This window comes from Perissodus microlepis, chromosome 16 (assembly GCF_051167445.1).
Source record: "Perissodus microlepis isolate ML-2025 ecotype Zambia chromosome 16, ASM5116744v1, whole genome shotgun sequence".
Taxonomy (NCBI): Eukaryota; Metazoa; Chordata; class Actinopteri; order Cichliformes; family Cichlidae; genus Perissodus; species Perissodus microlepis.
In genome coordinates, this window is record NC_140476.1 from 15558313 (window position 1) to 15585454 (window position 27142).

At 40.4% G+C, this 27142-nt stretch overlaps 4 protein-coding genes across 8 annotated transcripts; 3 read left to right on the top strand and 1 right to left on the bottom strand.

Annotated features, from left to right (window-relative positions):
- Nucleotides 1–350: 350 nt before the first annotated feature.
- bbs5 (Bardet-Biedl syndrome 5) lies at nt 351–7389 on the top strand. Its single transcript, XM_084908194.1, has 12 exons — nt 351–554; nt 756–838; nt 1087–1152; nt 3692–3741; nt 4052–4179; nt 4266–4401; nt 4787–4882; nt 6176–6238; nt 6352–6486; nt 6649–6732; nt 6968–6991; nt 7089–7389. The coding sequence occupies exons 1-12, from the start codon at nt 493–495 to the stop codon at nt 7188–7190; spliced, it is 1029 nt and encodes a 342-aa protein (XP_084764320.1). The 5' UTR covers nt 351–492; the 3' UTR covers nt 7191–7389.
- A 378-nt stretch (nt 7390–7767) lies between these two features.
- klhl41a (kelch-like family member 41a) lies at nt 7768–12246 on the top strand. Of its 2 annotated transcripts, XM_084908193.1 has the most exons (7): nt 7768–8233; nt 8321–9123; nt 9199–9356; nt 9440–9547; nt 9648–9833; nt 10927–11073; nt 11197–12246. In XM_084908193.1, the coding sequence occupies exons 1-7, from the start codon at nt 8038–8040 to the stop codon at nt 11306–11308; spliced, it is 1710 nt and encodes a 569-aa protein (XP_084764319.1). In that variant the 5' UTR covers nt 7768–8037; the 3' UTR covers nt 11309–12246. The 2 variants fall into 2 exon arrangements, with proteins under 2 accessions (XP_084764319.1, XP_084764317.1); XM_084908191.1 differs by having other exon boundaries at nt 7770–9123.
- Nucleotides 12247–12323: 77 nt separating this feature from the next.
- Nucleotides 12324–17248, bottom strand: fastkd1 (FAST kinase domains 1). Of its 3 annotated transcripts, XM_084908190.1 has the most exons (16): nt 16971–17248; nt 16686–16869; nt 16441–16580; nt 16295–16363; nt 16093–16218; nt 15605–16003; nt 15406–15516; nt 15122–15253; nt 14555–15041; nt 14358–14472; nt 14154–14282; nt 13925–14056; nt 13706–13819; nt 12947–13091; nt 12748–12862; nt 12324–12628 (listed from the first exon to the last, which is right to left on the bottom strand). In XM_084908190.1, the coding sequence occupies exons 2-16, from the start codon at nt 16776–16778 to the stop codon at nt 12545–12547; spliced, it is 2391 nt and encodes a 796-aa protein (XP_084764316.1). In that variant the 5' UTR covers nt 16779–16869; nt 16971–17248; the 3' UTR covers nt 12324–12544. The 3 variants fall into 3 exon arrangements, with proteins under 3 accessions (XP_084764316.1, XP_084764314.1, XP_084764315.1); XM_084908188.1 differs by having other exon boundaries at nt 16441–16869; XM_084908189.1 differs by having other exon boundaries at nt 16441–16869; nt 16953–17248.
- Nucleotides 17249–17930: 682 nt separating this feature from the next.
- On the top strand, nt 17931–25194 carry ppig (peptidylprolyl isomerase G (cyclophilin G)). 2 transcript variants are annotated; one of them, XM_084908496.1, is made up of 13 exons: nt 17931–18040; nt 18616–18682; nt 19695–19769; nt 19856–19963; nt 20119–20163; nt 20254–20341; nt 20465–20494; nt 20594–20733; nt 20823–20997; nt 21082–21267; nt 21349–21439; nt 21565–21704; nt 23335–25194. In XM_084908496.1, exons 2-13 carry the CDS (start codon nt 18622–18624, stop codon nt 24317–24319), a joined length of 2124 nt encoding a protein of 707 aa, XP_084764622.1. In that variant the 5' UTR covers nt 17931–18040; nt 18616–18621; the 3' UTR covers nt 24320–25194. The 2 variants fall into 2 exon arrangements, with proteins under 2 accessions (XP_084764622.1, XP_084764621.1); XM_084908495.1 differs by having other exon boundaries at nt 17951–18063.
- The last annotated feature ends 1948 nt before the right edge of the window (nt 25195–27142 follow it).

Sequence of the window (27142 nt, forward strand, 5' to 3'; positions counted from 1 at the left end):
GTTTGTTTTGTTTTGTTTTGTTTTGTTTTGTTTTGTTTTGTTTTGTTTTGTTTTGTTTTGTTTTGTTTTGTTTTGTTTTGTTTTGTTTTGTTTTGATTAGCACCGTCCTCCTTATCATACCTGCTTATAATAAAGCCCTGATTAGAAATCCAGCTAGGCTTAAATTTGAAGCATTTGGCACTATGATTGAAATAAAACAAATATGGAAAAGAATTAGGGCCAGTCGGGGGGCGTCTTTTGGTTTTCTTTTCCAGGCACTTTTTTTTAATCAAAGGGGGTTAAATCAAACGTAGTTTGTCTGAAAATGGTTAGGGATCAAGTATTCGCTTTAAGCACGGATACACATTTTTGGCCTTTCGGCTTGCCGTCTGTTGCCCCGGTGATTATGACGCTTGGATGGCTTTTTGAGATTAGCCTCTTTAGCTGGAATATCGACTGCAGAAGTTCAGTAAGCTTTGCCGCAAGGAGCTGTGGGGGTGATAACCTGCAGTGATGGCGTCTGTTTTAGATGCTCTGTGGGAAGACCGAGATGTTAGGTTTGACATCACTGCACAGTAAGTTAATTTGTCACCGCCCGTAGAGGCTAACTGGTTAATGGAGCTTAGCTAAGCTAATTGCCTAGCGTCATTATTTACGCCGACACTGTGATGCGAGGTTTTCCTGATAATTATATTAAGTTTAAAGTGTTTTCGTTTTTGCGGTGGCTTTATATCGCACGCACTGAGTGCCAATATTGTAATCCATGCTGTTCATAGGCAGATGAAAACACGTCCTGGAGAGGTGCTCATAGACTGCCTGGACTCAATTGAAGATACGAAAGGAAACAACGGAGACCGAGGTGCTTTTGCTACCTTAGAGACTGAAAATATCCAGACCAGATTTGTTATAGTTTAATTTTTTTCATTCTTTTCATTTTGAGTTTTTGACCTCAATTCCATTTCAGTGAGTTGTCCAGCGAGGGTTTACTCGTTACATTTGAGTTTTTTATTGCTTAACATTTTTAGTTTTCAGTCTGACGATGATAACCTTGATGCTGAGAGCTACTAACAAAAATAATAACGGATCATGGTGTTCACTTTTTTCCAGGACGGCTCTTGGTGACAAATTTGAGAATCATTTGGCACTCGTTGGCTCTGCCAAGAGTCAATTTGTGTAAGTACACCTGAATGCCTCCATTATTTGACTTTGTGTTGTATGCATGTTTTTTTTTTAATCTATTTGAATTGTTTAGTTAAAAGTTTAGTAAGGAGGAAGGGAGGGTAGCTATGAAGAGGATATAGAGTAGAAACACAGTTGGTCCAGATGACATACAGTGGGATGCAAAAGTTTGGGCAACCTTGTTAATAGTCATTATTTTCCTGTATAAATCGTTGGTTGTTACAATGAAAAATGTCAGTTAAATATATCATATAGGAGACACACACAGTGATATTTGAGAAGTGAAATTAAGTTTATTGGATTTACAGAAAGTGTGCAATAATTGTTTAAACAAAATCAGGCAGGGGCATAAATTTGGGCACTGTTGGTAAATGGCCTGTATTTGTATAGCACTTTTCTAGTCCCTAAGGACCCCAAAGGGCTTTACACAATCAGTCATCCACCCATTCACACACACTGGTGATGGCAAGCTACATTGTAGCCACAGCCACCCTGGGGCGCACTGACAGAGGCGAGGCTGCCGGACACTGGCACCACCGGGCCCTCTGACCACCACCAGTAGGCAACAGGTGAAGTGTTTTGCCCAAGGACACAACGATCGAGACTGTCCAAGCCGGGGCTCGAACCAGCAACCTTCCGATTACAAGGCAAACTCCCAACTCTTGAGCTACGATCGCCCCGCCATGTTGTCATTTTATTGATTCCAAAACCTTTAGAACTAATTATCGGCACTCAAATTGGCTTGGTAAGCTCAGTGACCCCTGACCTACATACACAGGTGAATCCAATAATGAGAAGGAGTATTTAAGGGGGTCAATTGTAAGTTTCCCTCCTCTTTTAATTTTCTCTGAAGAGTAGCAACACGGGGGTCTCAAAACAACTCTCAAATGACCTGAAGACAAAGATTGTTCTCCATCATGGTTTAGGGGAAGGATACAGAAAGCTGTCTCAGAGATTTAAGCTGTCTGTTTCCACAGTTAGGAACATATTGAGAAAATGGAAGACCACAGGCTCAGTTCAAGTTAAGGCTCGAAGTGGCAGACCAAGAATAATCTCGGATAGACAGAAGCGACGAATGGTGAGAACAGTCAGAGTCAACCCACAGATCAGCACCAAAGACCTACAACATCATCTTGCAGCAGATGGAGTCACTGTGCATCGTTCAACCATTCGGCGCACTTTACACAAGGAGATGCTGTATGCGAGAGTGATGCAGAGGAAGCCTTTTCTCCGCCCACAGCACAAACAGAGCCGCTTGAGGTTTGCTAAAGCACATTTGGACAAGCCAGCTTTATTCTGGAATAAGGTGCTGTGGACTGATGAAACTAAAATTGAGTTATTTAGGCATAACAAGGGGCTGGGAATCTTGGGAATCTTGTCAAAGTTGAGGGACACATGGATTCCACTCAGTATCAGCAGATTCTGGAGACCAATGTCCAGGAATCAGTGACAAAGCTGAAGCTGCGCTGGGGCTGGATCTTTTAGCAAGACAACGACCCGAAACACTGCTCAAAATCCTACGGGAACCTACGGGAAGCGTTTAGAGGCTGTAATTTCTGCAAAAGGCGGATCTACTAAATATTGATTTAATTTCTTTTTTTGTGGTGCCCAAATTTATGCACCTCCCTGATTTTGTTTAAACAATTATTGCACACTTTCTGTAAATCCAATAAACTTAGTTTCACTTCTCAAATATCACTGTGTGTGTCTCCTATATGATATATTTAACTGACATTTTTTATCGTAACAACCAACGATTTATACAGGAAAATAATGACTATTAACAAGGTTGCCCAAGCTTTTGCATCCCACTGTAGCTGTGGAGGTATAGAGTGAGGGGAGTGAACTTTTTCACCAGATTTAAAACAATCATGGCGGATGGAGAAGAAGTGTACTGATAGAGACTTTTAAGAAAAAGGGTGAGCTGCAGAGCTGTTATAACTACAGAAAGATAAAGTTTAGGATCCATACTATGAAGCTGTGGGAAAGAGCTGTTGAAGCCAGGTTAAGAAGAGGTTACAATCAGTGACCTGCAGTATGGCTTCATGCTCAGAAAGAACAATAGTGATGTGATGTTAGCTTTGAGAGTGTTGATGGAGAAGGTCAATATAAGTTGTTCTTTGTTGTTTTGGATCAAGAGAAAATATATGGTAGGTTGGCCAGAGAAGAACTGTGCTACTGCTTATAGGAAGTCAGGATTGACAAAGAAGTATGTGAAGATGGTTCAGGACATGTACGAGGACTGTGAGACGGTGGTGAGTTGTACGGTACGAGTCAGAGATTGTATATGTGTGGGAATGAAAAAGGTGACAGGTTTAACAGTGAAGCAGCAGTAGTGAAGGTGGATAAGTTTAACTACCTGGGGTCAACCATCCATAGTGATGTACGTTCCACAGGAGAGGAGAAGAAGAGAGTGCAGAAGAGTGAAAGGGAAGGTTTGCAAGATGTCAGTGAGACCTGATATGATTTATGGTTTAGAGACACAGGCAGTGACAAACAGACAGGGGGCTGAAGTTTTTCTTTTTTGTTTCAGCTGTAGGTTACAACACCATCATTAACATCACAACAAGGACAGCCAACTCAGTAAGTAAACTCTCGTTTTACCTGTGTGTTTTGTTTCTGTTTTAAACTATTTGTTCAGGATGTTTTTACACTTCCTCACATCAAAAATATTTAATTTCATTAACACTTCTTAACTGATGCACCTTAAGTGTGCCAACAGGTTTGTTTTTTTTATCCATTATTCACATAAAGTGGACAAATGTCAAACCTGTAGGACAAATTACGGCAGCATTGTTTTTTTGTTGTTGTTGTTTTTTGGGTTTTTTTGACGTGCTAAGAATTAAAGTGTATAAAAGTGTTGGTAATTTAGGAAGTAATTACTCTCTTCCAGAAATTAAGAGGTCAAACTGAAGCTCTCTACATCTTGACCAAGTCCAACAACACGAGATTTGAGTTTATTTTTACAAATGTGGTTCCAGGAAGTCCGAGGCTTTTCACCTCTGTCATCGCTGTCCACAGGTAAAACAGCACTGAGGGAGTTTTTAAATTATCTATCAAACATACATCTTTCTCATTGTTTTAAAATGTGACTTGTGTTGTTACAGAGCCTATGAGACTTCCAAAATGTACCGGGACCTGAAACTGCGAGCTGCACTGATTCAAAATAAGCAGCTTAGACTCCTGCCCCGCGAGCAAGTGTATGATAAAATTAATGGAGTCTGGAATTTATCCAGCGATCAGGTACTAGTGTGACTTTTAAAATATTTGTTTAGTGTTTCTCAGATAATATGCACGCACGGACAAGTTACCACATTGTTTTAAAGAAGTATTTACAGGCGATTGAGATGTTTTTGTGAAGAGCTCTTTGATTGGTTTTATTGAATTCCAATACATATCCCAAACCAATAAATATCACAGACAAACACATGTAAGCATATTAAGACGCGCATGATAGTGTGCGTGCAGTAAGTACCAGAAACGCAAAGATCAACTTATTTCCATTGTTTGTTTGTTTTAAGCGGTTCACATTTAAATTATGACAGTTTAAAAAATGTGAAAACATATTTGTAGAAAATAATCTCTAAATATGTGAAAGTGAGTTTCCTTTGATGACGCTGTGTTTTAGGGTAACCTTGGAACCTTTTTCATTACCAATGTTCGGATTGTGTGGCACGCAAACATGAATGAGAGCTTCAACGTCAGCATTCCTTACCTCCAGATTGTAAGTACAGTCAAGGTCCTTCTAGAAGCAATTGTTACCACTTGGCAAACATCTTGGCAAAAACTACAGTGTAGGCAATTGTTTCTGCAGTTAATTTAAAGTATCTTTCTAAATAAATAGGAGAAGAACTGTTTGATTATCATGTCAGTGATCACTGAGATATAATAAATACAGAATCGCAACTGAAATCTGATTAAATCTGCTTTAAAAGTTTGACGCTCTGATTGTTAGATTTCTGTTACACACATTACACAACATTATAGTTTAATTCCTAGTTCAACCCAGTTTGCCTACATCTTATCAGAGCATGTCATGTGAATGGACACAGTCAGCCAGGAACAAATGATAAGTACACTTATCTGTATCTTTACCTTCGTTAGGCGTGGATATGATTGCCACCACATGGTTAAAATTGTCCTGAACACGATTGGCTCACATATTTCCCAAACAGAACTATATGATTTTTATTCAGGGAAATGTTTCTCTCTCATAAAATGTTTCTAGTAAAGCTCAATAGAAACAATCAGTCATTATCTGTAAATGCATTTTATGTGTTTACGATTATAAAACACACTCAGTAGCCACTTTGTTAGGTACATCTCATCAAGTGTAGTTAATGCAAAAATTTAATCAACCAGAATTTGATTTCTGCTGCAACAGAATTTGGTCCAAACAACTTGAAACCTTGGGTCCATCCTGTCCTGTATCAGAGGCTCAGGCTGTTGGTAGTGGGATCATGGTGTGGAGGATATTTTCATGTCAAACTTTGGGCCCTAAAGTAACAAAAGAGTATCATTGGTACTACCTGAGTATTGTTGCTGATTTTGTCCATCCCTTTATGACCACAGCGTACCCATCTTCTATTGGCTGTTTTATTCAGCAGGATAATGCTCCACAAATCTCAAATCATCTCAAACAAGTTTCTTAAAGGTGAAAGTGAGTTCACTGTACTGAAATGACCTCCACGATCACCAGATCTCAGTCCATAAGAGCACATTTGGGTTGTGGTGGAACTGGAGATTCTCATCACGGACATGCAGCTGACAAATTTGCTGCAACTGTGTGATGCTGTTGTGTCAATATAAACCAAAATCTGTGAGGAATGTTTCCAGCATCTTGTTGAATCTATGCTCCAAAAAATTAAAGCAGTTCCTGCCGGTACTTGCAAGATATACCTAATAAAGTGGCCTGCCACATAAATCAGAAGTCTTATTATTTGTTTCTCTTATGAAGTAATGTGTCCTGTTCAACGCAGATCAGGATGGTGTATAACATATTTTATTTCCTCTCAAGTGGTCTATCAGAATAAGAGACTCAAAGTTTGGCTTGGCGCTGGTGATAGAGAGCTCACGCCAGGTAACTTCTATGCAATGTCATTTACAGTCTTCTGATATAATTCTATTATTGGGACTTTCTTCTTTAGTTTTTGGTCTTCTAATATACCAAAATATCCACTTTGTGATTTTTAGAGTGGTGGGTACGTGCTTGGGTTTAAGATTGACCCAGTGGAAAAACTCCAAGATGCACTCAAAGAAATCAACTCCTTGCATAAAGTGTACTCTGCTAACCCCATCTTTGGAGTGGATTATGAAATGGAAGAAAAGGTAGGCATACATACACAATATAAGAATCACAAACTCAAAAATAGCCTGCAAGTCTATTTTTGAGTTCACAGCTGTTAAGGAGATATTTTAATGTAGCTGGCTTTCCCGGCTCTTCAGCTGATCGTGTTGTCATAGCACTGTTTGTCCTAACAACGATTTCAGCCGCAGCCTTTGGAAGAGCTCACAGTGGAACAGCCTCCCGATGACGTGGAAATCGAGCCCGATGAGCAGACCGATGCATTTACTGTGAGTGTGCCTGCTGGCAACCCTTACACTCATCACTCGTCTGGGAATCAAAGGTTTAACTTTCACACTCTCAGAATAGCTATTAGCTAATATCCTCCAGCATAATGAACAAACATGAATTTATGTTGCCTGGCGCTCGTGTCTGGGAGTCATCAACTATTTACTACAAGCAGAATGCTTTATTTTAATTTACATTAGCTTTTTTAACTACATGTGTTTATGTGTTTGGTTGCAGGCCTACTTTGCAGATGGCAATAAGGTAAAATCTCAATATATATATAATAATACAATCATGACAGCTTGCTATAAAACTTAAAAAGTGCTATAAACCTGATTTCTGTTTTGTTTTCCCAAAGCAACAAGACCGTGAGCCGGTTTTCTCTGAGGAGCTCGGCCTCGCCATTGAAAAGCTAAAGGACGGCTTCACTCTTCAAGGGCTGTGGGAAGTAATGAGCTGAGATAACATCAAACACATGTACATATTTTATGTAGTTGTTCTGCTTGTATAGACAATATTGCTTATAGCTCTGGTTAAAAGATGTACAGTTTTGCTGAGTGCAGTTTCCTAAAAAAGAAAAGTAAATTGTGACGTTTACTATATAAAACATTTTCTTGTAGTGAACTTGAATGTAATATAAATAAAGATATTCAAACAGATGGTGGAAAGTAAATTTTTTGATGTCTTTATATCTTTTGTAGCTACTGTGTGTGTAAGGGACACAATGGTCTGAGAACAGGCCTTGAGCTCCTGTGGCTGCAGCTGTTCACTGACCCCCGGCTGCTTGTTTGGTAACTCCTGTGGAAATGCCTCACACACCGACACAGGCTTGCACACTGTAGCGTAGAAGTCATTACTATCACTGAATTCTGACTCAATCCACATGTAGACGTCCCTGCTCACAGCTGTGGTATAGCTGTTTGTGTAAACCTGCAGAGCACTGGATTGCACTGTGGTGCCACTTTGTTTAAAAAGTGTTTTGTGTGGGGTTTTTTTTTTTTTTTTTTTTTTTAATTTAGTCAAAAGTGAATAAAATAAGGAGATGATGTGTTTTTCTGTTTGGTACAACAATGTTGTTACTAATCTTTCAGGGTGACGAGGCACATCAGTTGTTTTTACTCCATGACAGCTGTGTGAGCGCACTGCTTTGGCCAACCTGAATTCTTCATGGATGGGGTGTTTGGCTATATTTAGAGGGGCACAGTTATATTGAACTGGCTTCAGACCTGCCTGTCTATAGTTCTCTGTCTTCACCAGCAAGGACGGTCAGTTTTCCCTCACTTCAATCTACTTCCTGTCCCACAAGAATGGATCCCCAAGGTTTGAGGGAAGATCTTCGTCTGTTTCAGAGCACTTTGCTCCAGGATGGGCTCAAGGAGCTTCTCAATGAGAATAAATTGATTGACTGTATCCTAAAGGTCGGAGACAGAAGCATCCCCTGCCATCGGCTCATTATGGCAGCATGCAGTCCTTATTTCCGGGAGCTCTACTTTTCAGAGGACGGTAAGGAATCAAGCCAAAAAGAGGTTGTTCTTGAGAACCTTGACCCCAATATTATGGAGGTGATTGTGAATTACATGTACTCAGCAGAGATTGACATCAACGATGACAACGTGCAGGATATTCTGACTGCTGCCAATCGCTTCCAGATTCCCTCAGTGTTCACAGTTTGTGTGAATTATCTCCAGAAAAGGCTGAACAAGAAAAGCTGCCTTGCCATCTACAGACTGGGACTGATGCTGAATTGTGCCAGATTGGCAATGGCGGCTCGAGATTACGTCGCAGATCACTTTGAAACCATAGCCAAGGATGATGATTTCTTGGGGCTTGCGCCACCTGAACTCTTTGCCATTATCGGAGCAGATGCGCTCAATGTGGAAAAGGAAGAAGCGGTGTTCGAGTGTCTCATGAGGTGGATCAGAAAAGACAAGGACAAGCGTGTGAAGTCTTTGGTGGAGGCCTTTGACTTCATCCGTTTCCGACTGCTGCCGGAGAAGTACTTCAAGGAGAAAGTGGAGAAAGATGACCTCGTCAAGGCTGATCCTGAGCTCCAGAAAAAAATCAAAATCATCAAGGAAGCCTTTGCGGGGAAGCTACCTGAGAAGAAAAAGGGGCAAGATGCGGAGGAAGGAGAGGAGGGGAAGCTGCCCGGTTACCTGAATGATAACCGCAGATATGGCATGTATGGCAGAGATGTGGTTCTGATGATTAACAACACAGCTGCGGTGGCCTACGATGTCCAGGAAAATGAATGTTTTCTGGCAGCAATGGCTGAGCAAATCCCCAAAAACCACGTCAGTCTGACAACAAAGAAGAACAACCTGTATGTGCTGGGAGGACTGTTTGTGGATGAGGACGAGAAAGAGAATACGCTGCAGTGTTACTTCTACCAGGTAGAAAGTGCTCCTTTCATTCATATTAAAGCAACAATTTGAATCTTTTTCTTAATCTGAAATCATTGTTTGCAGTTGGACAGTCTTGCTGCTGAATGGATCGCTCTGCCACCCATGCCCTCCCCCAGGTGTCTCTTTGCTATGGGTGAATTTGAGAATCTCATCTTTGCTGTAGCAGGAAAAGATTTACAGACCAACGAGTCTCACGACACCGTCATGTGCTATGACACCGAGTAAGTTCAGCACATTTTACAAAAGCCTTGCTTCACGGTTCTGCATTGAACATTTCCTATTCCCTTATTATCTGCGTCTTCAGAAAAATGAAATGGACAGAAACAAAAAAGTTGCCCTTAAAAATCCACGGCCACTGTGTGGTCTCTGAGAACGGGCTGGTATACTGCATTGGAGGAAAAACCGATGAGAAGTAAGGCTGCAAATACCCCAAATATTTACACGTTAAGTCAAACCACGATTTTCACATGTTATTAACTCTTCCCTGGAATCGTTTCTGTCTGTTAATAAAGTAAAGCAATCAATAAGATGTTTGCATACAACCACAAGAAGTCAGAGTGGAAAGAGGTCGCTGCCATGAAGACACCCAGATCCATGTTTGGGGCTGTTATCCACAAAGGAAGGATTATTGTTGCTGGAGGTGTCAATGAAGAAGGCCTGACAGCTGTGTGTGAAGCCTACGACTTTGGGACCAACAAGTAGGTGCTGCTAATATAAACCATACAAGTTCCCTTTTTTAAACCAGATTTAGATTTTCTGATTTGTAGAAGATATAGATACTGTTAAAAAACATACAAATAGATTCACTAAAAACTGTTTTCGCACTACCATTAAAAGGTTTTACACAACCCCCCATTTTTTTCTGTTTTTAAATCAAACATGAGCAGCCAATGTCCAGGAGACAATATTAAACAGTACAAAGGTGAGTGGTAATCCAACTGGAATAAATAATGATTATTGACAAATTAAAGATTCAGGGCAAAGTCAAAAACTGAAAAGCCCTTCATTTTCATGGAGAAATGGGGCCTGTCATTAAATTAAATTCAGTTGTATTTATATAGTGCTAATTCACAACAACCGTCCCTTCGAGGTGTCTCTCGTAGATTAAGAAAATGATGAAGTTACAATAAAGTAATTTAAGCCTTGTTCACACAACAGAGGCAATGCTGGAGAAACCTGTGTTACTACACCCTCTGATGCCCTGTAAAGGCATTACCTCTGCAGGAAGTAGAACTTTATTTTGATATTAGAATGATTAGAAACATTAGACTGCAAGATAATAACCTCTAAACATTAAAAGAACTGCATGGTTGACTAAAAATGATGGACAACCAGCACTATCTCTGAAAATAACCCCCCTTGGAAGTGTTCTTTTATGAACTGGACAGAAAGATGAAAGGATTTGGTTTCCCTGGGACAAACTGCAGTAGGGTCTTTAATGCTCTTGGCAGATTGTTGTGGAGCTTACCCCAGCTGTCACTCGTTGAGAGGTGGGTGCACCCTGGATAAGTCGCCTATTTATCACAGGGCTAATACAGAGAGACAAACAACTTTTCAGACTACATCTACAACCAATTTAGAATCACCAACTAACCCAACATGCATGTTTCTGGGCTGTGTGAGGAAGCAAGGACTTTGCAGACATGACACGAGTGGTATCTGAAAAAAGCGTTTTGATGAGAGAAAAGGCATTCTGTAAGGCCTACAAAGCTCATTTTTAAATAGATCTTTCAGGAAATTAAAAGCACACAGGAATTGCTTCATGTTACATTTATGTGCATCTTCTTGCAGGTGGACACCATTTACAGATTTTCCACAGGAGAGGAGCTCAATCAACCTGGTGAGCTGTGGCGGACTGCTGTATGCTGTAGGAGGCTTTGCTATGGTGGAGAATGAGAACAAAGAGTGTACACCCTCTGAAGTCATTGACATCTGGCAGTATGTTTTTTATTTTACTTTTGCATTATGTATTACAGTATCTACATGATATTTATTTTATTTCGGGGGGGGGCACAAAATATTTTAATTCATTTATACTTATTTTGACTCCTTTTTTAATAGATATGAAGATGACAAGAAACAGTGGACTGGCATGATCAAAGAGATGCGTTATGCAGCCGGAGCCTCGTGTGTCTGTATGCGCCTGAATGCAGCCAGAATGCCCAAACTGTAACAACACATCATGCATGTTCACTGTTACTGATGCAGGATAGAGAATACTCTGTACATGTTTTTATTCAGCAGGTTATTTTTCTCATTTTCACACATGCCTGCCCTTCTTTAATAAAATGTACCATCATGTTATAAAGTTTTAATGACCGAGTGCTACTTTAGGCTGCCAGCATGTGATTAGAGTCCACACAGAAAAATGGTTTCATTACTCTACGCGTACCTGATTTCAATTCCCATACATAGTGTCCATGTGTACCTCCAAACCTTCTCTAGCAGAGCTTCTACTTTTAGAAGTCTTGCACAAAATCCTTTCTCTAGATTTCTATTTTGGGTAAAAGGAAGAAGCAGCAAGGGGCAAAATCTGGTTCTGTGACACTGGAACACATTATTTGTGCATTAGTCTTTGATGTGACTCTTCCACTGAAAGCTGCTGTTTGTTGCCTCATCATCCTCAACATTTGCAGAGAGCCCATGCAAGCACAGAGGAATAAAAAAAAGGATAGCCGTGCTGAAAGTGATCTTGAAGAGTAGATCAGTGTTTAAACTTTTTTAAGTGAATCTCATTTTAATTGTGGATGATTAAATTATGTACTAGTGCATTTTACTGTGCTCATGGACCACAATCTGAGAACCCTCGCTCTATAGCACATCTGAGAATTCCCCAACACATGGTTTTCTTTTATAGTATTGAAATCAGTCACAAATATACCACGGCTCTTTGGTATTTTAGACACGTTGGTGTTTTAAGAGGTCAACATCATGTATGCAGAAAAATAAAAGCAACTTTAAAAAAAAAAAAATCTAAATACTGTTGGATGTGTGATCCCCTGATTGCAAAAACTCAGGAGTCCACTCTTGTGTGGCCCTGTGCAATCTGACACGTGTCAGCATAAACATATAATGATGCAGTAAAACACTAGTTATAAGTAACAGATATGCAATGATGTTTAAAAGCTGGACAGTCATTTTTTGCAAAAGTTCACTGATCTAAATATTGAAAATATAAAGCAAAAATACAATTTTTCAGATTTTATTTAGAAAAAATCTTATTAATTACAAAAGCACATAATACACAATCTCATTTAAGGTGAATGAGGTAGACTCATGTCAACTTTAGACTATAATTAAATATGTGGGGAGTTTCTGTGCTGTGTGTTCAGTCACAGAAACTCCGACTTCGGTGCTGAAAGCAACATTTCAATCATGATTTTATAAATAAGGGCTTTCGGGAGGAACGCTATCTGAATATCTTCTTTTTTAGATATTCCTTCCAGGCATCCTGTGTTGAAAGCTCCATAGAGTTCCATTCAAAGTGAGGGATCTGCGAAACCGAAACATCACCAATTACTGCACAGCAGGTCTATTGTAATATTGCTAGTATTTAAACTGGATGCAGTTAGAGAACGACATTTAACATCAACCAGAGTAAAAATGTCTCACCTGAACAACACGGTATCCCAGAATTTCAAGGTGTCTCTTTCTCATCAGGGCTTCACCTTTCATGTGATGAGTGTTTTTGCAGAAGTACTTTGAATCAAGAAAGTCGACAGCGACACTGAGAAAAAGGCAAAGTGAGGATGTCAACATACTAAGTATCCTTGATCTGTGTAAATACAAGTACATATAAGGATCTCCATACCGCTGAGCTCCAGTTGGAAGCTCATCCCTGATGTTTTCCAGTGAGCTTGTGTCCCAGTGAACTTTTCCTCTGTCTGAGATCTGCAGTGTGCTTGGCTCGATGTAGGACAGCGGCTTCAAGTGTTTGTCTAGTTTGCATTCAAAGTCTGAAAAAGACAAAGTGACGTGTCATGTGCAGAGCTCCTCGAGAAAGAAGGAAATCTGGATCAGGATTTGTTTATGGTATTTTCCTGAGAAAGTCAAGATTATGTCTCCCAGTTACACCATTTGTGATGATCTTTCAGGATTTCTTTAAAATAAAATCTAAGAGACTACCTTTTGCACACCTGAGGCCTGTACTATGAAGCTATTATCTGGATTCGCTCACCCTAACACTTAATATTAGGGTTAAATGGTCACAAAAAGGTAGTTATCAACTTGCGAAGTTAACCCTCCCCCATGTTCATAAGAAAGGGGTGGCACTGGCAGCATCGGACCAATCACAATTACTGGTGAGTGTACTGGCAACAGAACAACTGATTATTAACCCTTAAGTTATCTGGATATGACAAAATCCTCCTTTGTAGTAACAGCCCCTGTGGTGCTGATTGAAGACTGCTTCCTACCATGTGTCATATGAAATTTAATATAACTATATGAAAGGCTTTTGATTAGGAGTTAAACTGATAATATTTGAACTGAATCAGTCCATGCAATACATTTAAAGACTTTTACAAAAGAAAAACAGTGTAAGAAAATACGGTCACCTCATATTACTCACCTATGGTGTAAAAATATGGCGTAACAACTGCCATTTGCACACAGTTAATGCCACCAAGAACTTCACCCAGCATTTTGTGGATCTGCTGCTGCACAGGACTCACAGAGCCACTCCCTAAAAACAAACAACTCCCATGTAACTGATATAGCATTAAGTTGCAGCAGTTTTAAACCAAGCCTACATAAAAAGAGAAAATTAGATTTCAGGGCATCCTCTTACCTTTCCTATGCAACTGCTGGCAGTAGCGCTCATGAAACCAAGGCACCTGGTACTCCGGACACTCGAGACACACGGCACGGTTGAGCTCCATGAGCCGCAGTCGTGTCCGCATGTTGAGCGCATCGGGCAGGGCTGGAGGAAGCAATATAAACACTTATATTAGTCCTATCTGATTTCACTATGGAAGCTGTGGCACAGATGCTCAAATTTAAGGAAACTGGCAGCGTACTTTCCAGTTGTGAATCCAGCTTTCCCAGAAAGTCTATGCTGAAAATTGCTCTGATCAGTTCCTCGGGAAAATGGTCAGCTACAGCCAAGGAGTATGCCAGGAGGACCAGCAGATGTGGGTCAAAGGAGCCTACAAGTACATACAGTGAGTGTAAGCCTAAAAATAAGAAAGAAAAATAATCTGCAATCACACATAATAACTTACTGAGATGAGGAGTGAAGCGCTTAATACAAGCATCATACAGCTCGTCTACTTGTGGAGGGTCATAGTTAAGGACAGAAAAGGGGAGGAGTGTGGCGTATGTAGCTGAGTAGTGAATCTTAAAAAAAGAGACATGAAGAATAGAGGATGTCAGTATGCAGTATTTAACATAGTGATCCAATGAATGTCTCTTGAAGCACCTTATGGATGTGTTCAACAGTCACACTGGCGATTCTGTCCATCAGAGGAGGGCTGAGATGATTTATCCTGGTTAGGAAGAAGGCCAGTTCGGGGACGTTGGTCCAGTTTATTTGGTCGATCATCCTCTGCAGCGTGATCATGGTCTTGTCCAGCAGCATTTCCTCAAACCACTCCCCCGAGACGTACTTGAGCTCGTCCAGCAGTAAGTCCAGCCGGTCGGCCGTTTGCAGCCTCTCGTGCCCGCAGCGGTTCAGCGTCTGCAGCAGACGCACGTACTTGCTGTGAGTGTTGTGGCGGTAGGACTGATCGTTGCGCACCCACTTGGCCACGGCAAAAGAAATGGTGTTAAGCTCGCTGAGATTACACTGCTCCACTACCGCGTCTACCCGAGAGACCACGGCCTCCTCGAGTCGCGGGCAGGGCAGCATGGAGAGCACACGGGTCAGCATGGTCACTTCGTACGGGAAGACGCTGTGCTCCAAAAACCTGAGAGACAGAAGGGCGTCAGTCTGCATTTTATCCAAATAAACTGTGAAGCAGCAGTTGCGCCTTCGGCAGACACTTACTTGATCAAAATGTTTCTCAGTGTGGCGAAGAGCTCGGGGTTTTGATACTGCAACAGAAAAAGGGCTTGTGTGATTCTGGCCACCTCCACTGACTTGTAGAGGTGAAGGTTTCTCTGGATTACCGATGCAATTCTGAAAAATGATTAGTTATAGTTACTGATTATCTCTACTGTCAGGTCACCTACAAAGGCTCTGATCCAGGAACTGATGATAAGACACACGACACACAAGGTGAAGACAAAACCAGGCATACTGTAACAGGTGGTAACACATAAACAACTCACTTGTTCATTAAGCTAAGGTTCCTGCTCTGAATCTCTTCTAGTGCTTCAGCTACAGCCAGTGCCTGCTGTGCATTGAGCTCATCCGCCAACAAGAGAGCTGTGTTCTCCAACCTGTAAAGAATCAAAGTGGATATCAGGTCAGTGGGAACTGCTTTAAAGAGATTTCCCCTCATATCACGCTACTGATAATGAAACAAACCTTTCTCTGATCTCTGGAGTGGCCATAGGGGCCAGAGCAACAAACAGTTTGGTGAAGGAGAAAGGATCGATGCTCGAGTCGATCAGCTCGGTCAGCTTTTGTTTAGCAGCTAGCCTGAAGTCACAGTTGTTGAACTGCAGTGACTGATACAGCCCTAGGATGATGCTGAGATTCTCTGCATCCAGTCTGGGGATGTTACGCAGGAAGAACTCATTGCACCTCTCCAGCAGCGGTCTGTGAATGTACTTGATGTTGCGCAGAAACTGCACCATTCGTCGCGGGATGTTGTAATTCGAGGGATCCGTGGTGTGCAGCAGGTGATCGGCTCTGCTGATGAGAGCGTCCCGCAGCTGGGGAGACACCAGGGATGACACGCTGATCATCAGAGCAGTCAGGATCCTGAAACATAATAAAGCCGGGGGGAGTGACGACACAACAAGAGGTGGTTATATTCAAAACACTGATAAATCATGGGTCGCCCAACAAACCTGGCATCATCAATAGTTGGCAGCCTCTCATTCACAATGCTGGTTATGCGACCCATTAGAGGACTGTGCTGAAGGTGCTGATCATTTAAGCAGACAGCAAATTTGGACAGAGAAGCCATTGGAAACCTGCAAAAAAGTAAATCATGACTGTGTTTTAACCATTACACAATTTTTTTTTTTAAATTGGCCAACATTTTCTTACCGATCTATTCTTAGCCATGCTTCTGAAACCAGTTGCTGAATAAGAGAGTCATGTGGCTCCATATTCAGCCTATTAGAAGGAAAGCATGCATGTTAATCTTTGCAGTCATATAATCTGAATACACTGGATAATGTGTGACCATGTACCTAAGAAAAGCGTAGAGGATATCGATCAACATGAAGTCATCCATGAGATCTATTTTGTTTTCTGCCAAAACCCGAAGAGTCAGGAACTGTTGGTGACTCTTGATGAGGTCCACAGTCCGGAGCATCTCCGGTCTCTCCTTCTGAAATTGCCACAGCAACCGCACAGCATAGTTCACGTGGTCCACTGTGAGCTTAGCCTTGTTCTTGCCCACTACATCAAACACATGGTTTTCAGCAGAGCACACCTGCAGCTGCTCCAGCACCTGGTCTCTGGTCACCGCCCCTCCATGAAGGAGCCTACGGAAGCAGGAGTTCACAGATCGGAGGCGAAACATCATCGCAGGCTTGGGCTCAGCTCTTCATTGTACCTGTGTCCACTGCTCTGACCTCCTCAATGTGAGCTGAGATCAAACCCCACACAGTTACAGCCTGGAGGGATGAAAACAACCTGCATGACATGGTCTGCGAAAACACAAAAACATCTCAAACTATGCACAGAAACAAACACTGACTCGGGATGAGGGGCTGACCTCTTTAACCAAGAAGCTGGTGAAGAAACTGTCCGCTCGGAGGCTTTCTACTGGTAACCACTGGACTGAAGTGGAGGCTGCTGCCTCACGTGTTTAAAGAAGCAATCACCTAAACCCCCCAACAACCTCGGACTTGCCCTTACAGCTGCATTCTTGCCTAGATTTCTGTGTATAATCGAGATTCGTGCATCACATATCTTAATACAAATACAAAAAGGTAATAAAAACGGCTCAAAGTCAAATTTACCCTACATGTGTGCGCTGAAGTTTTACTTCCGTAGCAGTAACATAAGGCAATGAGAGTTTATTAAACCCTGGATTAGGGCTTTCAGGCAGTGGCTCGTTCAGGTTTATATATTTAAATGATTTTTCTTGCAAATCAATCAATCAATCAATAGAAAAAGGTAAAATATGATAAAACATATTTTGTTTTATTTTATGAAAGTTTGTTTCTGGTGATGGAAAAATAACTTTACCCAGGCAAAGCTTTGTCGAAGTTTTGACTTAATGTGTCAAAATCCTTGTTACTTTTGAGTAAATTAAAATGTTGAAATGCTTAAATGCTCAAAATTTATAGTTATCCAATCGAAATTTGAAGATACTAAACCGTAATTGTGTCTTATGAACAAAATAAACAGTAGCAGAAAGAGCTTCTAAATTGTTAATTATTTGTTAGTCATTCAAAATGTTACTTGTTTACAGTAACCAAAACATTGAACCGACCGTATAACAAAGTAGCCCAAATAAAGTAGAATTGCTCAGTAACATAAAATACAATATAACAAGCCAAAATTGCGTAATAAACTATGGATATGAAGTGGTCACAATTTTTAGCAACATGAAACGGCAAATGTAACTGGTTTTATGTCATTGCAGGAAAGTGACTCGGCAGCCCAATCGAGCATTTGCGCCTGCCAGGCCAGTTTCAGGGTAAAAATGGCCCTTTTCGCTGACCGGTGCACGGCTCTGGAAACACATTGACGTCCTCGCCGCGCCATCTTTAGAAAACACTGAGCCCAGCACTGAATGAAACTTCATTTTGCTTGTTTGGGAGAGCTGCTCGCCTTACGGTGCGGTATATTCGGTTTTCCAGGTGATGTACTGTTGCGTCAGTCTTACTTTTATGCGCCGTTTAAACTTGCTGAAAATGTACCGCTCACTTCTTGCAGTAAATTCTATGTACATGTCTGCGGCGATAACGATAGGTGACTTGCTAATGCTAATGCTAACGCTAGGCCTGCCGTTAAAAAGATACGGTGGGGGGGCGTGTGAAACTGTAACGTGAAGGTCCACGTTAGTGAGTGTGTGTAAGCGTCGGTATTTGTTATTTTTAAGCATGAAAACGTGTGTCTGCTGTCCGCTCAACCAGTCGACCGATACTTAATCGCGCGGTTAGCTAGCCGAGGCTAATTTGCAGATAATGCAGCTGCTATAAGTCGCATGGGAACTGTATCGGTACTTTGTTTGTATTGATATCATGCAGGCGAACAGAACTTAAGTGAACTTTTATGTTACATTTAAAGAAGCCACCCGTGTGTTTAATTTCTGCTCATGAATGAAGTTACTGGTAAGGTCTCAATGGTCAGAGTGGGGGTTGTTCGATGTTCTGTCATCCTTGTGTTCATACCTTATTTCTCATTTTCAGGTGATCATGGGGATCAAGGTACAGCGCCCTCGCTGCTTCCTTGACATTGGAATCAGCAATGTACTTGGTAAGAAGGAGAAAATTCTGGCTGCTTTTTGGTACACACGTGGTTTATTTTCTTTCGGTCTTCTTTCAGTTTGTGGGGGGGTTTTCCTGTACTGAATAGAACAGGGCAAACAGGAGGGTGGGAAGAGAGTGAGGGGACAGACAGCAAGCTGTTAAACCCAAGTCCCCTGCAGTGAGGACTATAGATGGGTTGCATGATCAACCAAGTGAGCAAAACATCACAGTTAATTCATAGTCTGAAGATGAGGTTAATGCTGACCAAAACAAGCTAGTCAGCAGCTGGCAAAGGGAAAAATATGGATGTCAAAAAATGTGACAAGTGAAGGCAATAATCTTTAGCTTTGTTCAACAGTACTCTGTAATCTGCCCTTAAAGACATGAATGGGGTAGTAAAATGTTTCAGTATATGAACACTACACACTGTTTATTAAAATTTGCTGAAAATAGCCTCAGTGTAGTCTGGAACTACATCAATGCCAGTTTATATTATATTGTCAGATGAAAGCTCCATCAGGGTTCAACTTGCACACATCTACACAGTCCTTTTATTAACATTATTTCCATTTCCTGTTCAGATCCTGAACTCTAGACCAGGAAAAACTTCTTTTAGAAGCGCTAGTGGATTTTATTTTATTTTTTTGTGCATTTTCTGCAAGAAAGTGAGCAGTCTTGTGTCATCACAAATCTTACCATCCTTACTATTAATCAAGGCATTTGATGTGTACTAGTAAATTTAAAAATGAATTACTTTTTGTGCACCTATAACACCTGTTCTTTTGTAAAATGGGTGTTTGTATAGATTAAATTATAATGATGAAACTCACAGACTGACAGTGCAGTGAATGGATACATAACCTCATCTGTTTTGTTTTTCTCTTCTTCTTGTTTGGTTTAAGAGATTGTGTTGTGTGATGATTAACTCAGTGATTCACACTTCTTGTAACCACTGATCAGTGTGCTCCATTGTACTTTACACAGAAGTAAATTTCTCTGATCTCACTGTCTCCTCACAGTTGGCAGAATCGTGGTGGAGCTGTTTGCAGACATCTGTCCCAAAACTTGTGAAAACTTCAGATGTCTCTGCACAGGTGAATGAATTTACTCAATAAAACTATTCCACAAATGATGACAATTAACAGCACAGGTTATTAATCAGATCTGTGGTTTGGTCCAGGTGAGAAAGGCATTGGGAAGGGAACTCAGAAACCGCTCCACTACAAAGGATGCCTTTTTCATCGAATTGTAAAAGACTTCATGATTCAAGGAGGAGACTTCAGTGAAGGTGAGTTTACAGGACTTGTAAATTTTATATTCGACATGGAAGGATGGTGTTACTTATGAGTCAACAGATTTTTTTAATTTTTGTGATACAATGGTTCATGGTTTTTTGTTGGGGTTTTTTTTTTTTTTTTTTTTTTTTTTTTTTTTTAATCATAGGTAATGGAAGAGGAGGCGAATCCATTTACGGAGGCTTTTTTGAAGGTAAAGAGGCCACTGTGAATGCCATCAGTTATTATCCAAACTGACTTTGGCTTCAAGATGTCAGTACAATCTTCTCCTTTTCCCCCCCAGACGAAAGCTTTGCAGTCAAACACAACAAGGAGTACCTGCTGTCAATGGCCAATCGGGGTAAAGATACAAATGGATCCCAGTTTTTCATGTAAGCAACATCTGTTCCTACCTGTAATTGACCTCGTGCATTATTAGTTGCATTTCCGAACTTTGAAAGTGATTAGATGCTTCTTTTTTTTCCCCCCTTGAATGTCCTGCTTTCACATCTCAGAACAACAAAACCTTCTCCACATCTCGACGGGTAAGTGCCTCCCAACTACATTTTGAATTATTAATTGATCCCATTATGCACAATGCACGCAGCATGTAATGAGGCATTGCTACCACTTTATTTTCTCAGTGTGCATGTGGTTTTTGGTCACGTGATCTCTGGCCAAGAAGTCATTCAAACCATGGAGAGCCAGAAGACGGACCCCAACAGCCGACCGTACGCTGAGGTGAAAGTTTTGAACTGTGGAGAGCTCATCCCCAAATCTAAAGGTGTGTTTAAATAAAGTATATTCAAAGTTTTTTGTTTGTTTTTTAAATGAGTTTCAGTCATCATAATAATGCTGTTTATGTTGTTGCAGCAAAAAAAGATGCAAAAAAGAAGAAGAGGGCCTCATCAAGCTCTAGCAGTAGCTCCAGTGACTCTGAGAGCTCCTCAGAGTCGTCCTCCGAGAGCGAAGAGTCAGAAAAAGAATCCAAGAAGCGGAAAAAGAAGGCAAAGAAGCAAAAAGAGAAACAGAAGGAGGACAAGAATAAGTACTTCATTTATTTTCAACTTTTCACTGTCTGCTGTGTAAATGGCACCAAGTGTCTTGCTACTGACCCACAAAATCTTTACAGATCAGAAGCTGAAAGTGCTGAAGAGAAGGAACAAGATGAGTTGGTTACATCTACAGTGCGTCCTGAAGAAATCCCACCCATCCCTGAAAATCGATTCCTTATGAGGATAAGTCCCCAGATAGCCCAGAAGTCAAAGGAGGAGGTTAACAAGGATCAGCGAAATAAAGATGAAAGACCAAGAGAAAGGTGTGTTTGAGAGTCAGCCAATATCACAAATATCAAAAAGTAATACAGTTTGTTCATTTTCACGCCTTCCCTCACCTACAGTACTGGTGCAGCTTACAACTCTCAATCAACATATCACAGAAGACTCGTGATGACTCGATCTGGCAGGAAGATAAAAGGCAGGGGTCCAAGGGTAGGTGGACCAAACGTTTTGCACACTTTACGTCATACAGCAAGATGAATTTATAATAAGCTTTGTTTTGATTTTACTTATGCACAGGCATGTTGAAGATGCTGATTTATGTTTCTCCCATCTAGAGATACCGGACCCCATCACGCTCTCGTTCAAGGTCTAGAGATCGTTTTCGGCGCAGTGAAACTCCCCCACACTGGCGACAGGAGATGCAGCGTCAGAGGATGAGGGCAGTCACAGGAGAGCGATGGATTAAGGGTGACAGGTAAGATGATATCACTTAAAGTCAAAGATGTTGTAAAGTTGTAGAAGTTCCCTGTAGGCAGGACTATTTTTTTTTTTTTTTTTTTTTTTTTTTTTTACTTAATCCACTTTAAAGCACTTGAGAAGAAATTTTTGTTGGGCTCCATATTTCAGATTTAAAAATCATACATTGCAGTGTGCATGTATGATTTTTATTTTATTTTTTTTACGGTCTTTGCATTGCTTTATATTAAAAAATATAAAGCAATTGAAAGGGCAGTAAAAAGGTTGTGAACACTGCAAATGGATCCTGCCAATCAGCAGCTTTAGCTCCATTTCCTCCTAAGCTGGTAAATATTGACACCTCTGCTGTGCACCTAGCAGAGATGAAGTGTTTGTCATAAAACGGAGAACGTGCTGAGCCTTGAGCCTTGTACCTGAGATGACCACAGACAAGCTGTTGGTAAACTGCAGTGACCACTGAAAAAGCATGAATATTTAAACTGTTGGAATATTATTCCCAACATGTATGATTTCATTGTACCACACTTTTTAAAACTTTTAAGGGCCTAAGCCATTTCTTTTGAGTTACAGTACCTTTGAAACTCTTAATACATAAAGATGTGACAGACTTTTTTTTTTTTAAGTTAATAAATGAGCCATGTGAGTGGCTTTTTTCCCCCTCAGAAATGACAACTCAATTTGACCACTCTCAAAACCCTTAATCAGAATTACTTTGCAGGGCAGGGAGAGTCCTACTAAATCATTTTTGTTTCAGATATGCACATGTTGTCTTGAGGTGGCTTCCATCACTCTGACTCGTCCTATGAGTTTTGTCTGTTAGAAAAATTAAATATTTTCAATCCCAAATGCATACTCAATACGATTATTATTGACATACACAACATAGAGTTACATGTGGTATATGGTGCATACTTAATAATAAAATTCCCATATCATATGATATCCCAGTTTCAGAAGAAGTCACTTAGCTGAGTGAGATGTTTCTCCCACTAAAAATGCTGCATCCAGATGAAATTACCTGGATTACTGAGCAGGCATCAACATTATATCACATGGTGCATGTACACTCACTGGCCACTTCTTTAAGTACACCTTGCTAGTACTGTTGTACCCCTTTTTACTTTCAGAACTGTATTAGTTCTTCTGCAAGGTGCAGGTCACATTCCTCAGACATTTTGGTTCATATTGACATGACGGCATCACACAGTTGCTGATTTTCCAGCCTTACGCCCATGATGAACTTTCACCACGTCCCAAAAGTGAGATCTGGTGACTATTTGAGTACAGTGAACTCATGATTTGATGATTGAGCTTTGTGACATGGCATGTTATTGTGTTGGAACAACCATCAGAACATGGGGTACACTGTGCTCATAAAACGACAGGCATGGTTAGCAATAATAAGGTGGGCTAAATACACTCAATTGCTGTTATGTGATTGACAGATTATATATTAGCAGCTAAACAGGTGTACTTAATAAAGTGGCAAGTGAGTGGATGTGCACTTGATTATATAACAAAACAAAAGTTACTTTTTTAAAATATTTTTTTGTCTGCCAAATTGATGTTTTGTCTAACTCCTAAAGTTTATTATTGTTATTATTCTTTTTCTACTATTTCTTTTACAGAGGTGACATGAATGAGGGTCAGGATGAGGCTGCTAAAGCACAGAAAAGAGAGAGACGGACTTCCAGTTCAAAAGCTGAACATACAACTGAGGGTAAAAAAGACAAGAAAACTCGATCTCATAGATCTAAAAGTAAGGAGGAGGATACTGTAGCGAAGGATGAGAAGCATGATAAACACAAGGCAAAGAAAAAGGATAAATCCCATAGTCGCAGTAAAAGCCGAGAAAAGAAAAGGTCAAAAAGCAGAGAGAAGAGTCACAAGCACAGAAGTGACGAGAGGAGAGGTCGCTCAAGGAGCAAAGATAGAAATGTTCATAAGAAAGAAAAGGAGGCAGAATCTGATCACAGTAAAGACAGAAATAAGGGTCATGAGTCTGACAAAAAGCATAAAGAAGACACAAAAGGTAGAAATGGTGAGAGAACCAGGACAAAGTCTAGAAGTAAAGAGAGAGCTGCCAAAAAGGATGAGCACAGATCAAGCAGCAGAAACAAAGACAGAGGTAGGACTTCAGCATCAAAAGAGAGAGAAGAAAAAAGAGAGAAGGACAGAGAGAGGGGCCGAGAGCGCAGCAGGAGTCGGGAAAGAAGACACAACAGTGATAGGGAGAGTAAGAGACAAGGAACATCCCGGGATAAAGAACATCGAACAAGAAGCCCAGACAGAAGTAAGGCTAGGGACTCGCACAGAGCCAGGCGCTCGAGAAGCAGGAGTGGCAGGCGAGACCGAAGCAGGGATCGATCCTCTCATAGAAAAGTCAAAGACAGAGAGGCTGCCGGCCAGAGGAGGAGACGCAGTAGCACCAGCTCTGAGAGTGACAGAGAAGAGAAAAAGAAGAGTCATAGGAGCCCAGATTCTAAAAGAAGAGACAAGTCCAAAGACCGAAGGAGCCCGGCCAGCCAAAGACCAGACAGTACGAAAGGCAAAGATAGAAATGATAGCAAGAGGAATCGGTCGGGGTCTAGCTCCAGCTCTGACAGCAACTAAACGCGCAATGTTCTTATTTTCTACAGCGTATATGTAGTACGCAGCGTCAGCTTTCCATCTACAGTGGGGCACAATCACAGTCCTCATACAGTACAAAATAAACAGTTCTGCCAAAGATAACATGACTGTAAAAGGTTCCTCAAAGCTAATTACTTGACTGTTAAATAACTGTGGTATTCAGAAAACAGACTGTAGAAAAGACCTTAAATAAAATGGCTCATACCTGCAGGTGCAAACTGTAGCATCCTCAACCTTTGGCTGAAGTTTGGACTTTATGGGGATTGTGGGTTTGTCCACCACTGAGTGTGTAACACAGTTAACTGGTAGCTGACGTTTTGGAGCCATTCTAGAAACAAAGGATTTGTAACTACAAAGTGTGTGTACTGCACAGGCAGGGCTGTAAACGTACCAGGTATTCTTCTAAATTTTACATTATTTAATCGCGTGAAGTCAGATTGGAGGCAGGTTTTCTTTTTTTCGGAATTTTACATCATGTGGTAAATTCTGTAATTCTGTCTTGACTTAAAATTTTCTGATTTTACTTTGTTTTTAAAAAAAAAAAAAAAAATAAATTAAAGAGGGGAGAAAAAGATTTAACGTATCATCCTCGAGTTATTTTAATGTCAATCAGCCTGGAAGAAAACACTCATGTCTTGCATGCTCATCTTTGTCATTGTGTGTCAGATTATGTACACCCATGATGTTTCTTTTGTTTGTTTTTTAACCATTTACTGTAATTCTGTTGAAAGAGAAAATGTTAATGCCAAGCTGTTAAGTATAAGATAAAAGCAGTTTGTTTCTGTTCTGTTTGGTTCAAACTGATTTTAAGAACTGCTGGAGTGTTTGATGAATTAAAAGGCTCTGTTTGATTTTAATTCATTGTTTTTGTTTTTATTCGTTAAGTGATACCGTTATTACGGAAAAGCAACACTGTATTATTACCTTTTAGTGAGTCATTAGTGGTTGTATCACTCTGTCATTGCAGTGGAAATCCGTTCCCAGAGGTTATTTTTAGTTTGGATGAGTCATCTTTCCATCATTTCAAATAACAAATTCTGAGTGATGTGCTTTTGCTCCCTTCAAAGCAAGGGAGTATGAATTCTGTTTGTCTTAGTCTAGTGTCCAGTTTTCAAGATATCATTTTCAAATTTTGCGTGATTGTAGTTGCCATAACGGCTAAAGCTGATGTAATTTTTTTCCCCTAAAATGTATAATCTTCAACCTTCAATATATAGTAGGCTTTGGGGCACATGAGTACCAAGATTGGCTAAGCACCCTTATTCTTAGCACCCAAGGTTAAAGTTGACCTTAAAAAAAACAAATTCTAGAAACCATATCAATTACTATATAAAAGGGCATAGAGAGGGCTGTGTAACACACTTTTTGTATTATAACACAGTGCCCCACAACCTCACATTGATACATTCATGCAACGTGAAACTTCGAGTATCTTAAAATCTCAAGTTTTATAGTTTATATAGCTAAAGTTTGAAGCAGAATTGGCTGAAATCATATGGGTAAAAATTATAAATAGTAGTATATTCTTTAGTATATAGTGCTTGAAGGTTAAAGTTCAGGATCATACTAATTATGAAAAAGCTTAAGTTTCCTTTGGATCATCTCCAAACTTCAGAGCAATATATTAGTTATTGGGGCGCATAAGCACGTTCCTTGTTTGAGCTCTTTAGAACGTTGTTGTTTAAGTAGAACATTATATGACTTCACAATGACACAAAAAGATTAATGTACTACACTACATTTCTATATTAACGATGCTGACGTCAGCATAAAGCAGCAATGTTTTAGTGTAGCCCTTTCCCTTCAAGGCAGTGGTCATGTGGTTCCCACAGTTTGTGTCATGGCCCCCTAGTGGGATATGAAAGTACTGCAAGTAGGGCACAAGAGGTTGAGTTACTATAGTTGTGGGAAGTCTGGGGCCTATCTCAGCTGTCATAGAGCAAGACAGGCACACGCTGGACAGATTGTCAGTTCATCACATGGTTACCTGTGCTCAGATGAGCTAGTGGATTCAAGCCAAGGACCTTGCATTGAGACACCAAAGTGAATTACTCTTCTGTTCCTCAATATATTAGTTATATATTAGTTTAATATTGCCATTAAATATTCACATTTTAAAAATACGGGACCAACAAAACAGTGGTATGAGAACATATTCATTCCTGATCACTGACTGTAGATAAAAGTTATTATACTGTTATTGTTTCTGATCTATTTTTGAACTTCAACTCTGCTTGTATTTTGTCAAAAACTAAAGGGGAGCAGTGGCTAACAGCCAGTAAATAAAATCATCAGAAGATCAAAATTGACCAATGAAAAAACAAAGAGAATATATTAAACTTGGACAATAAACAAAATTGTCTTTAAAGTTGAGGTTGAGACACAGAAGATTTCTATATTTTGAAATAAGCCATGGCAGTCTCAACATTGGTAATGATGGCTTTTTACCACTGGTCTCATCGTTTAGTGGATGTTTACCATGACTAAAACCTTCAAAACTTTACGGTTTATTAAATACAACATGGGCTCCCTGGACGCAGGGAGAGTAAGGAGGCACAATCAGTATCAAGATGTTTTTAGCATGTTTGAAAGCAGGTTCAAAATCCTCTGAGCAGATTAACTCTTGAGTTTTTAGTTCCAGAAAACCTGAGTATGTTCTCTCTGAGTTCAGCTCGTAGGCCATCATCAGTGGACCGCCGTTACTAGGATTCACCATGGCAACAGATAAATAAAGATCAGAGCCTCTATTTAAAATCCAGTGGACTAATACGAATCTTAGTGTGGTCCGTGACATTTATATTAAAG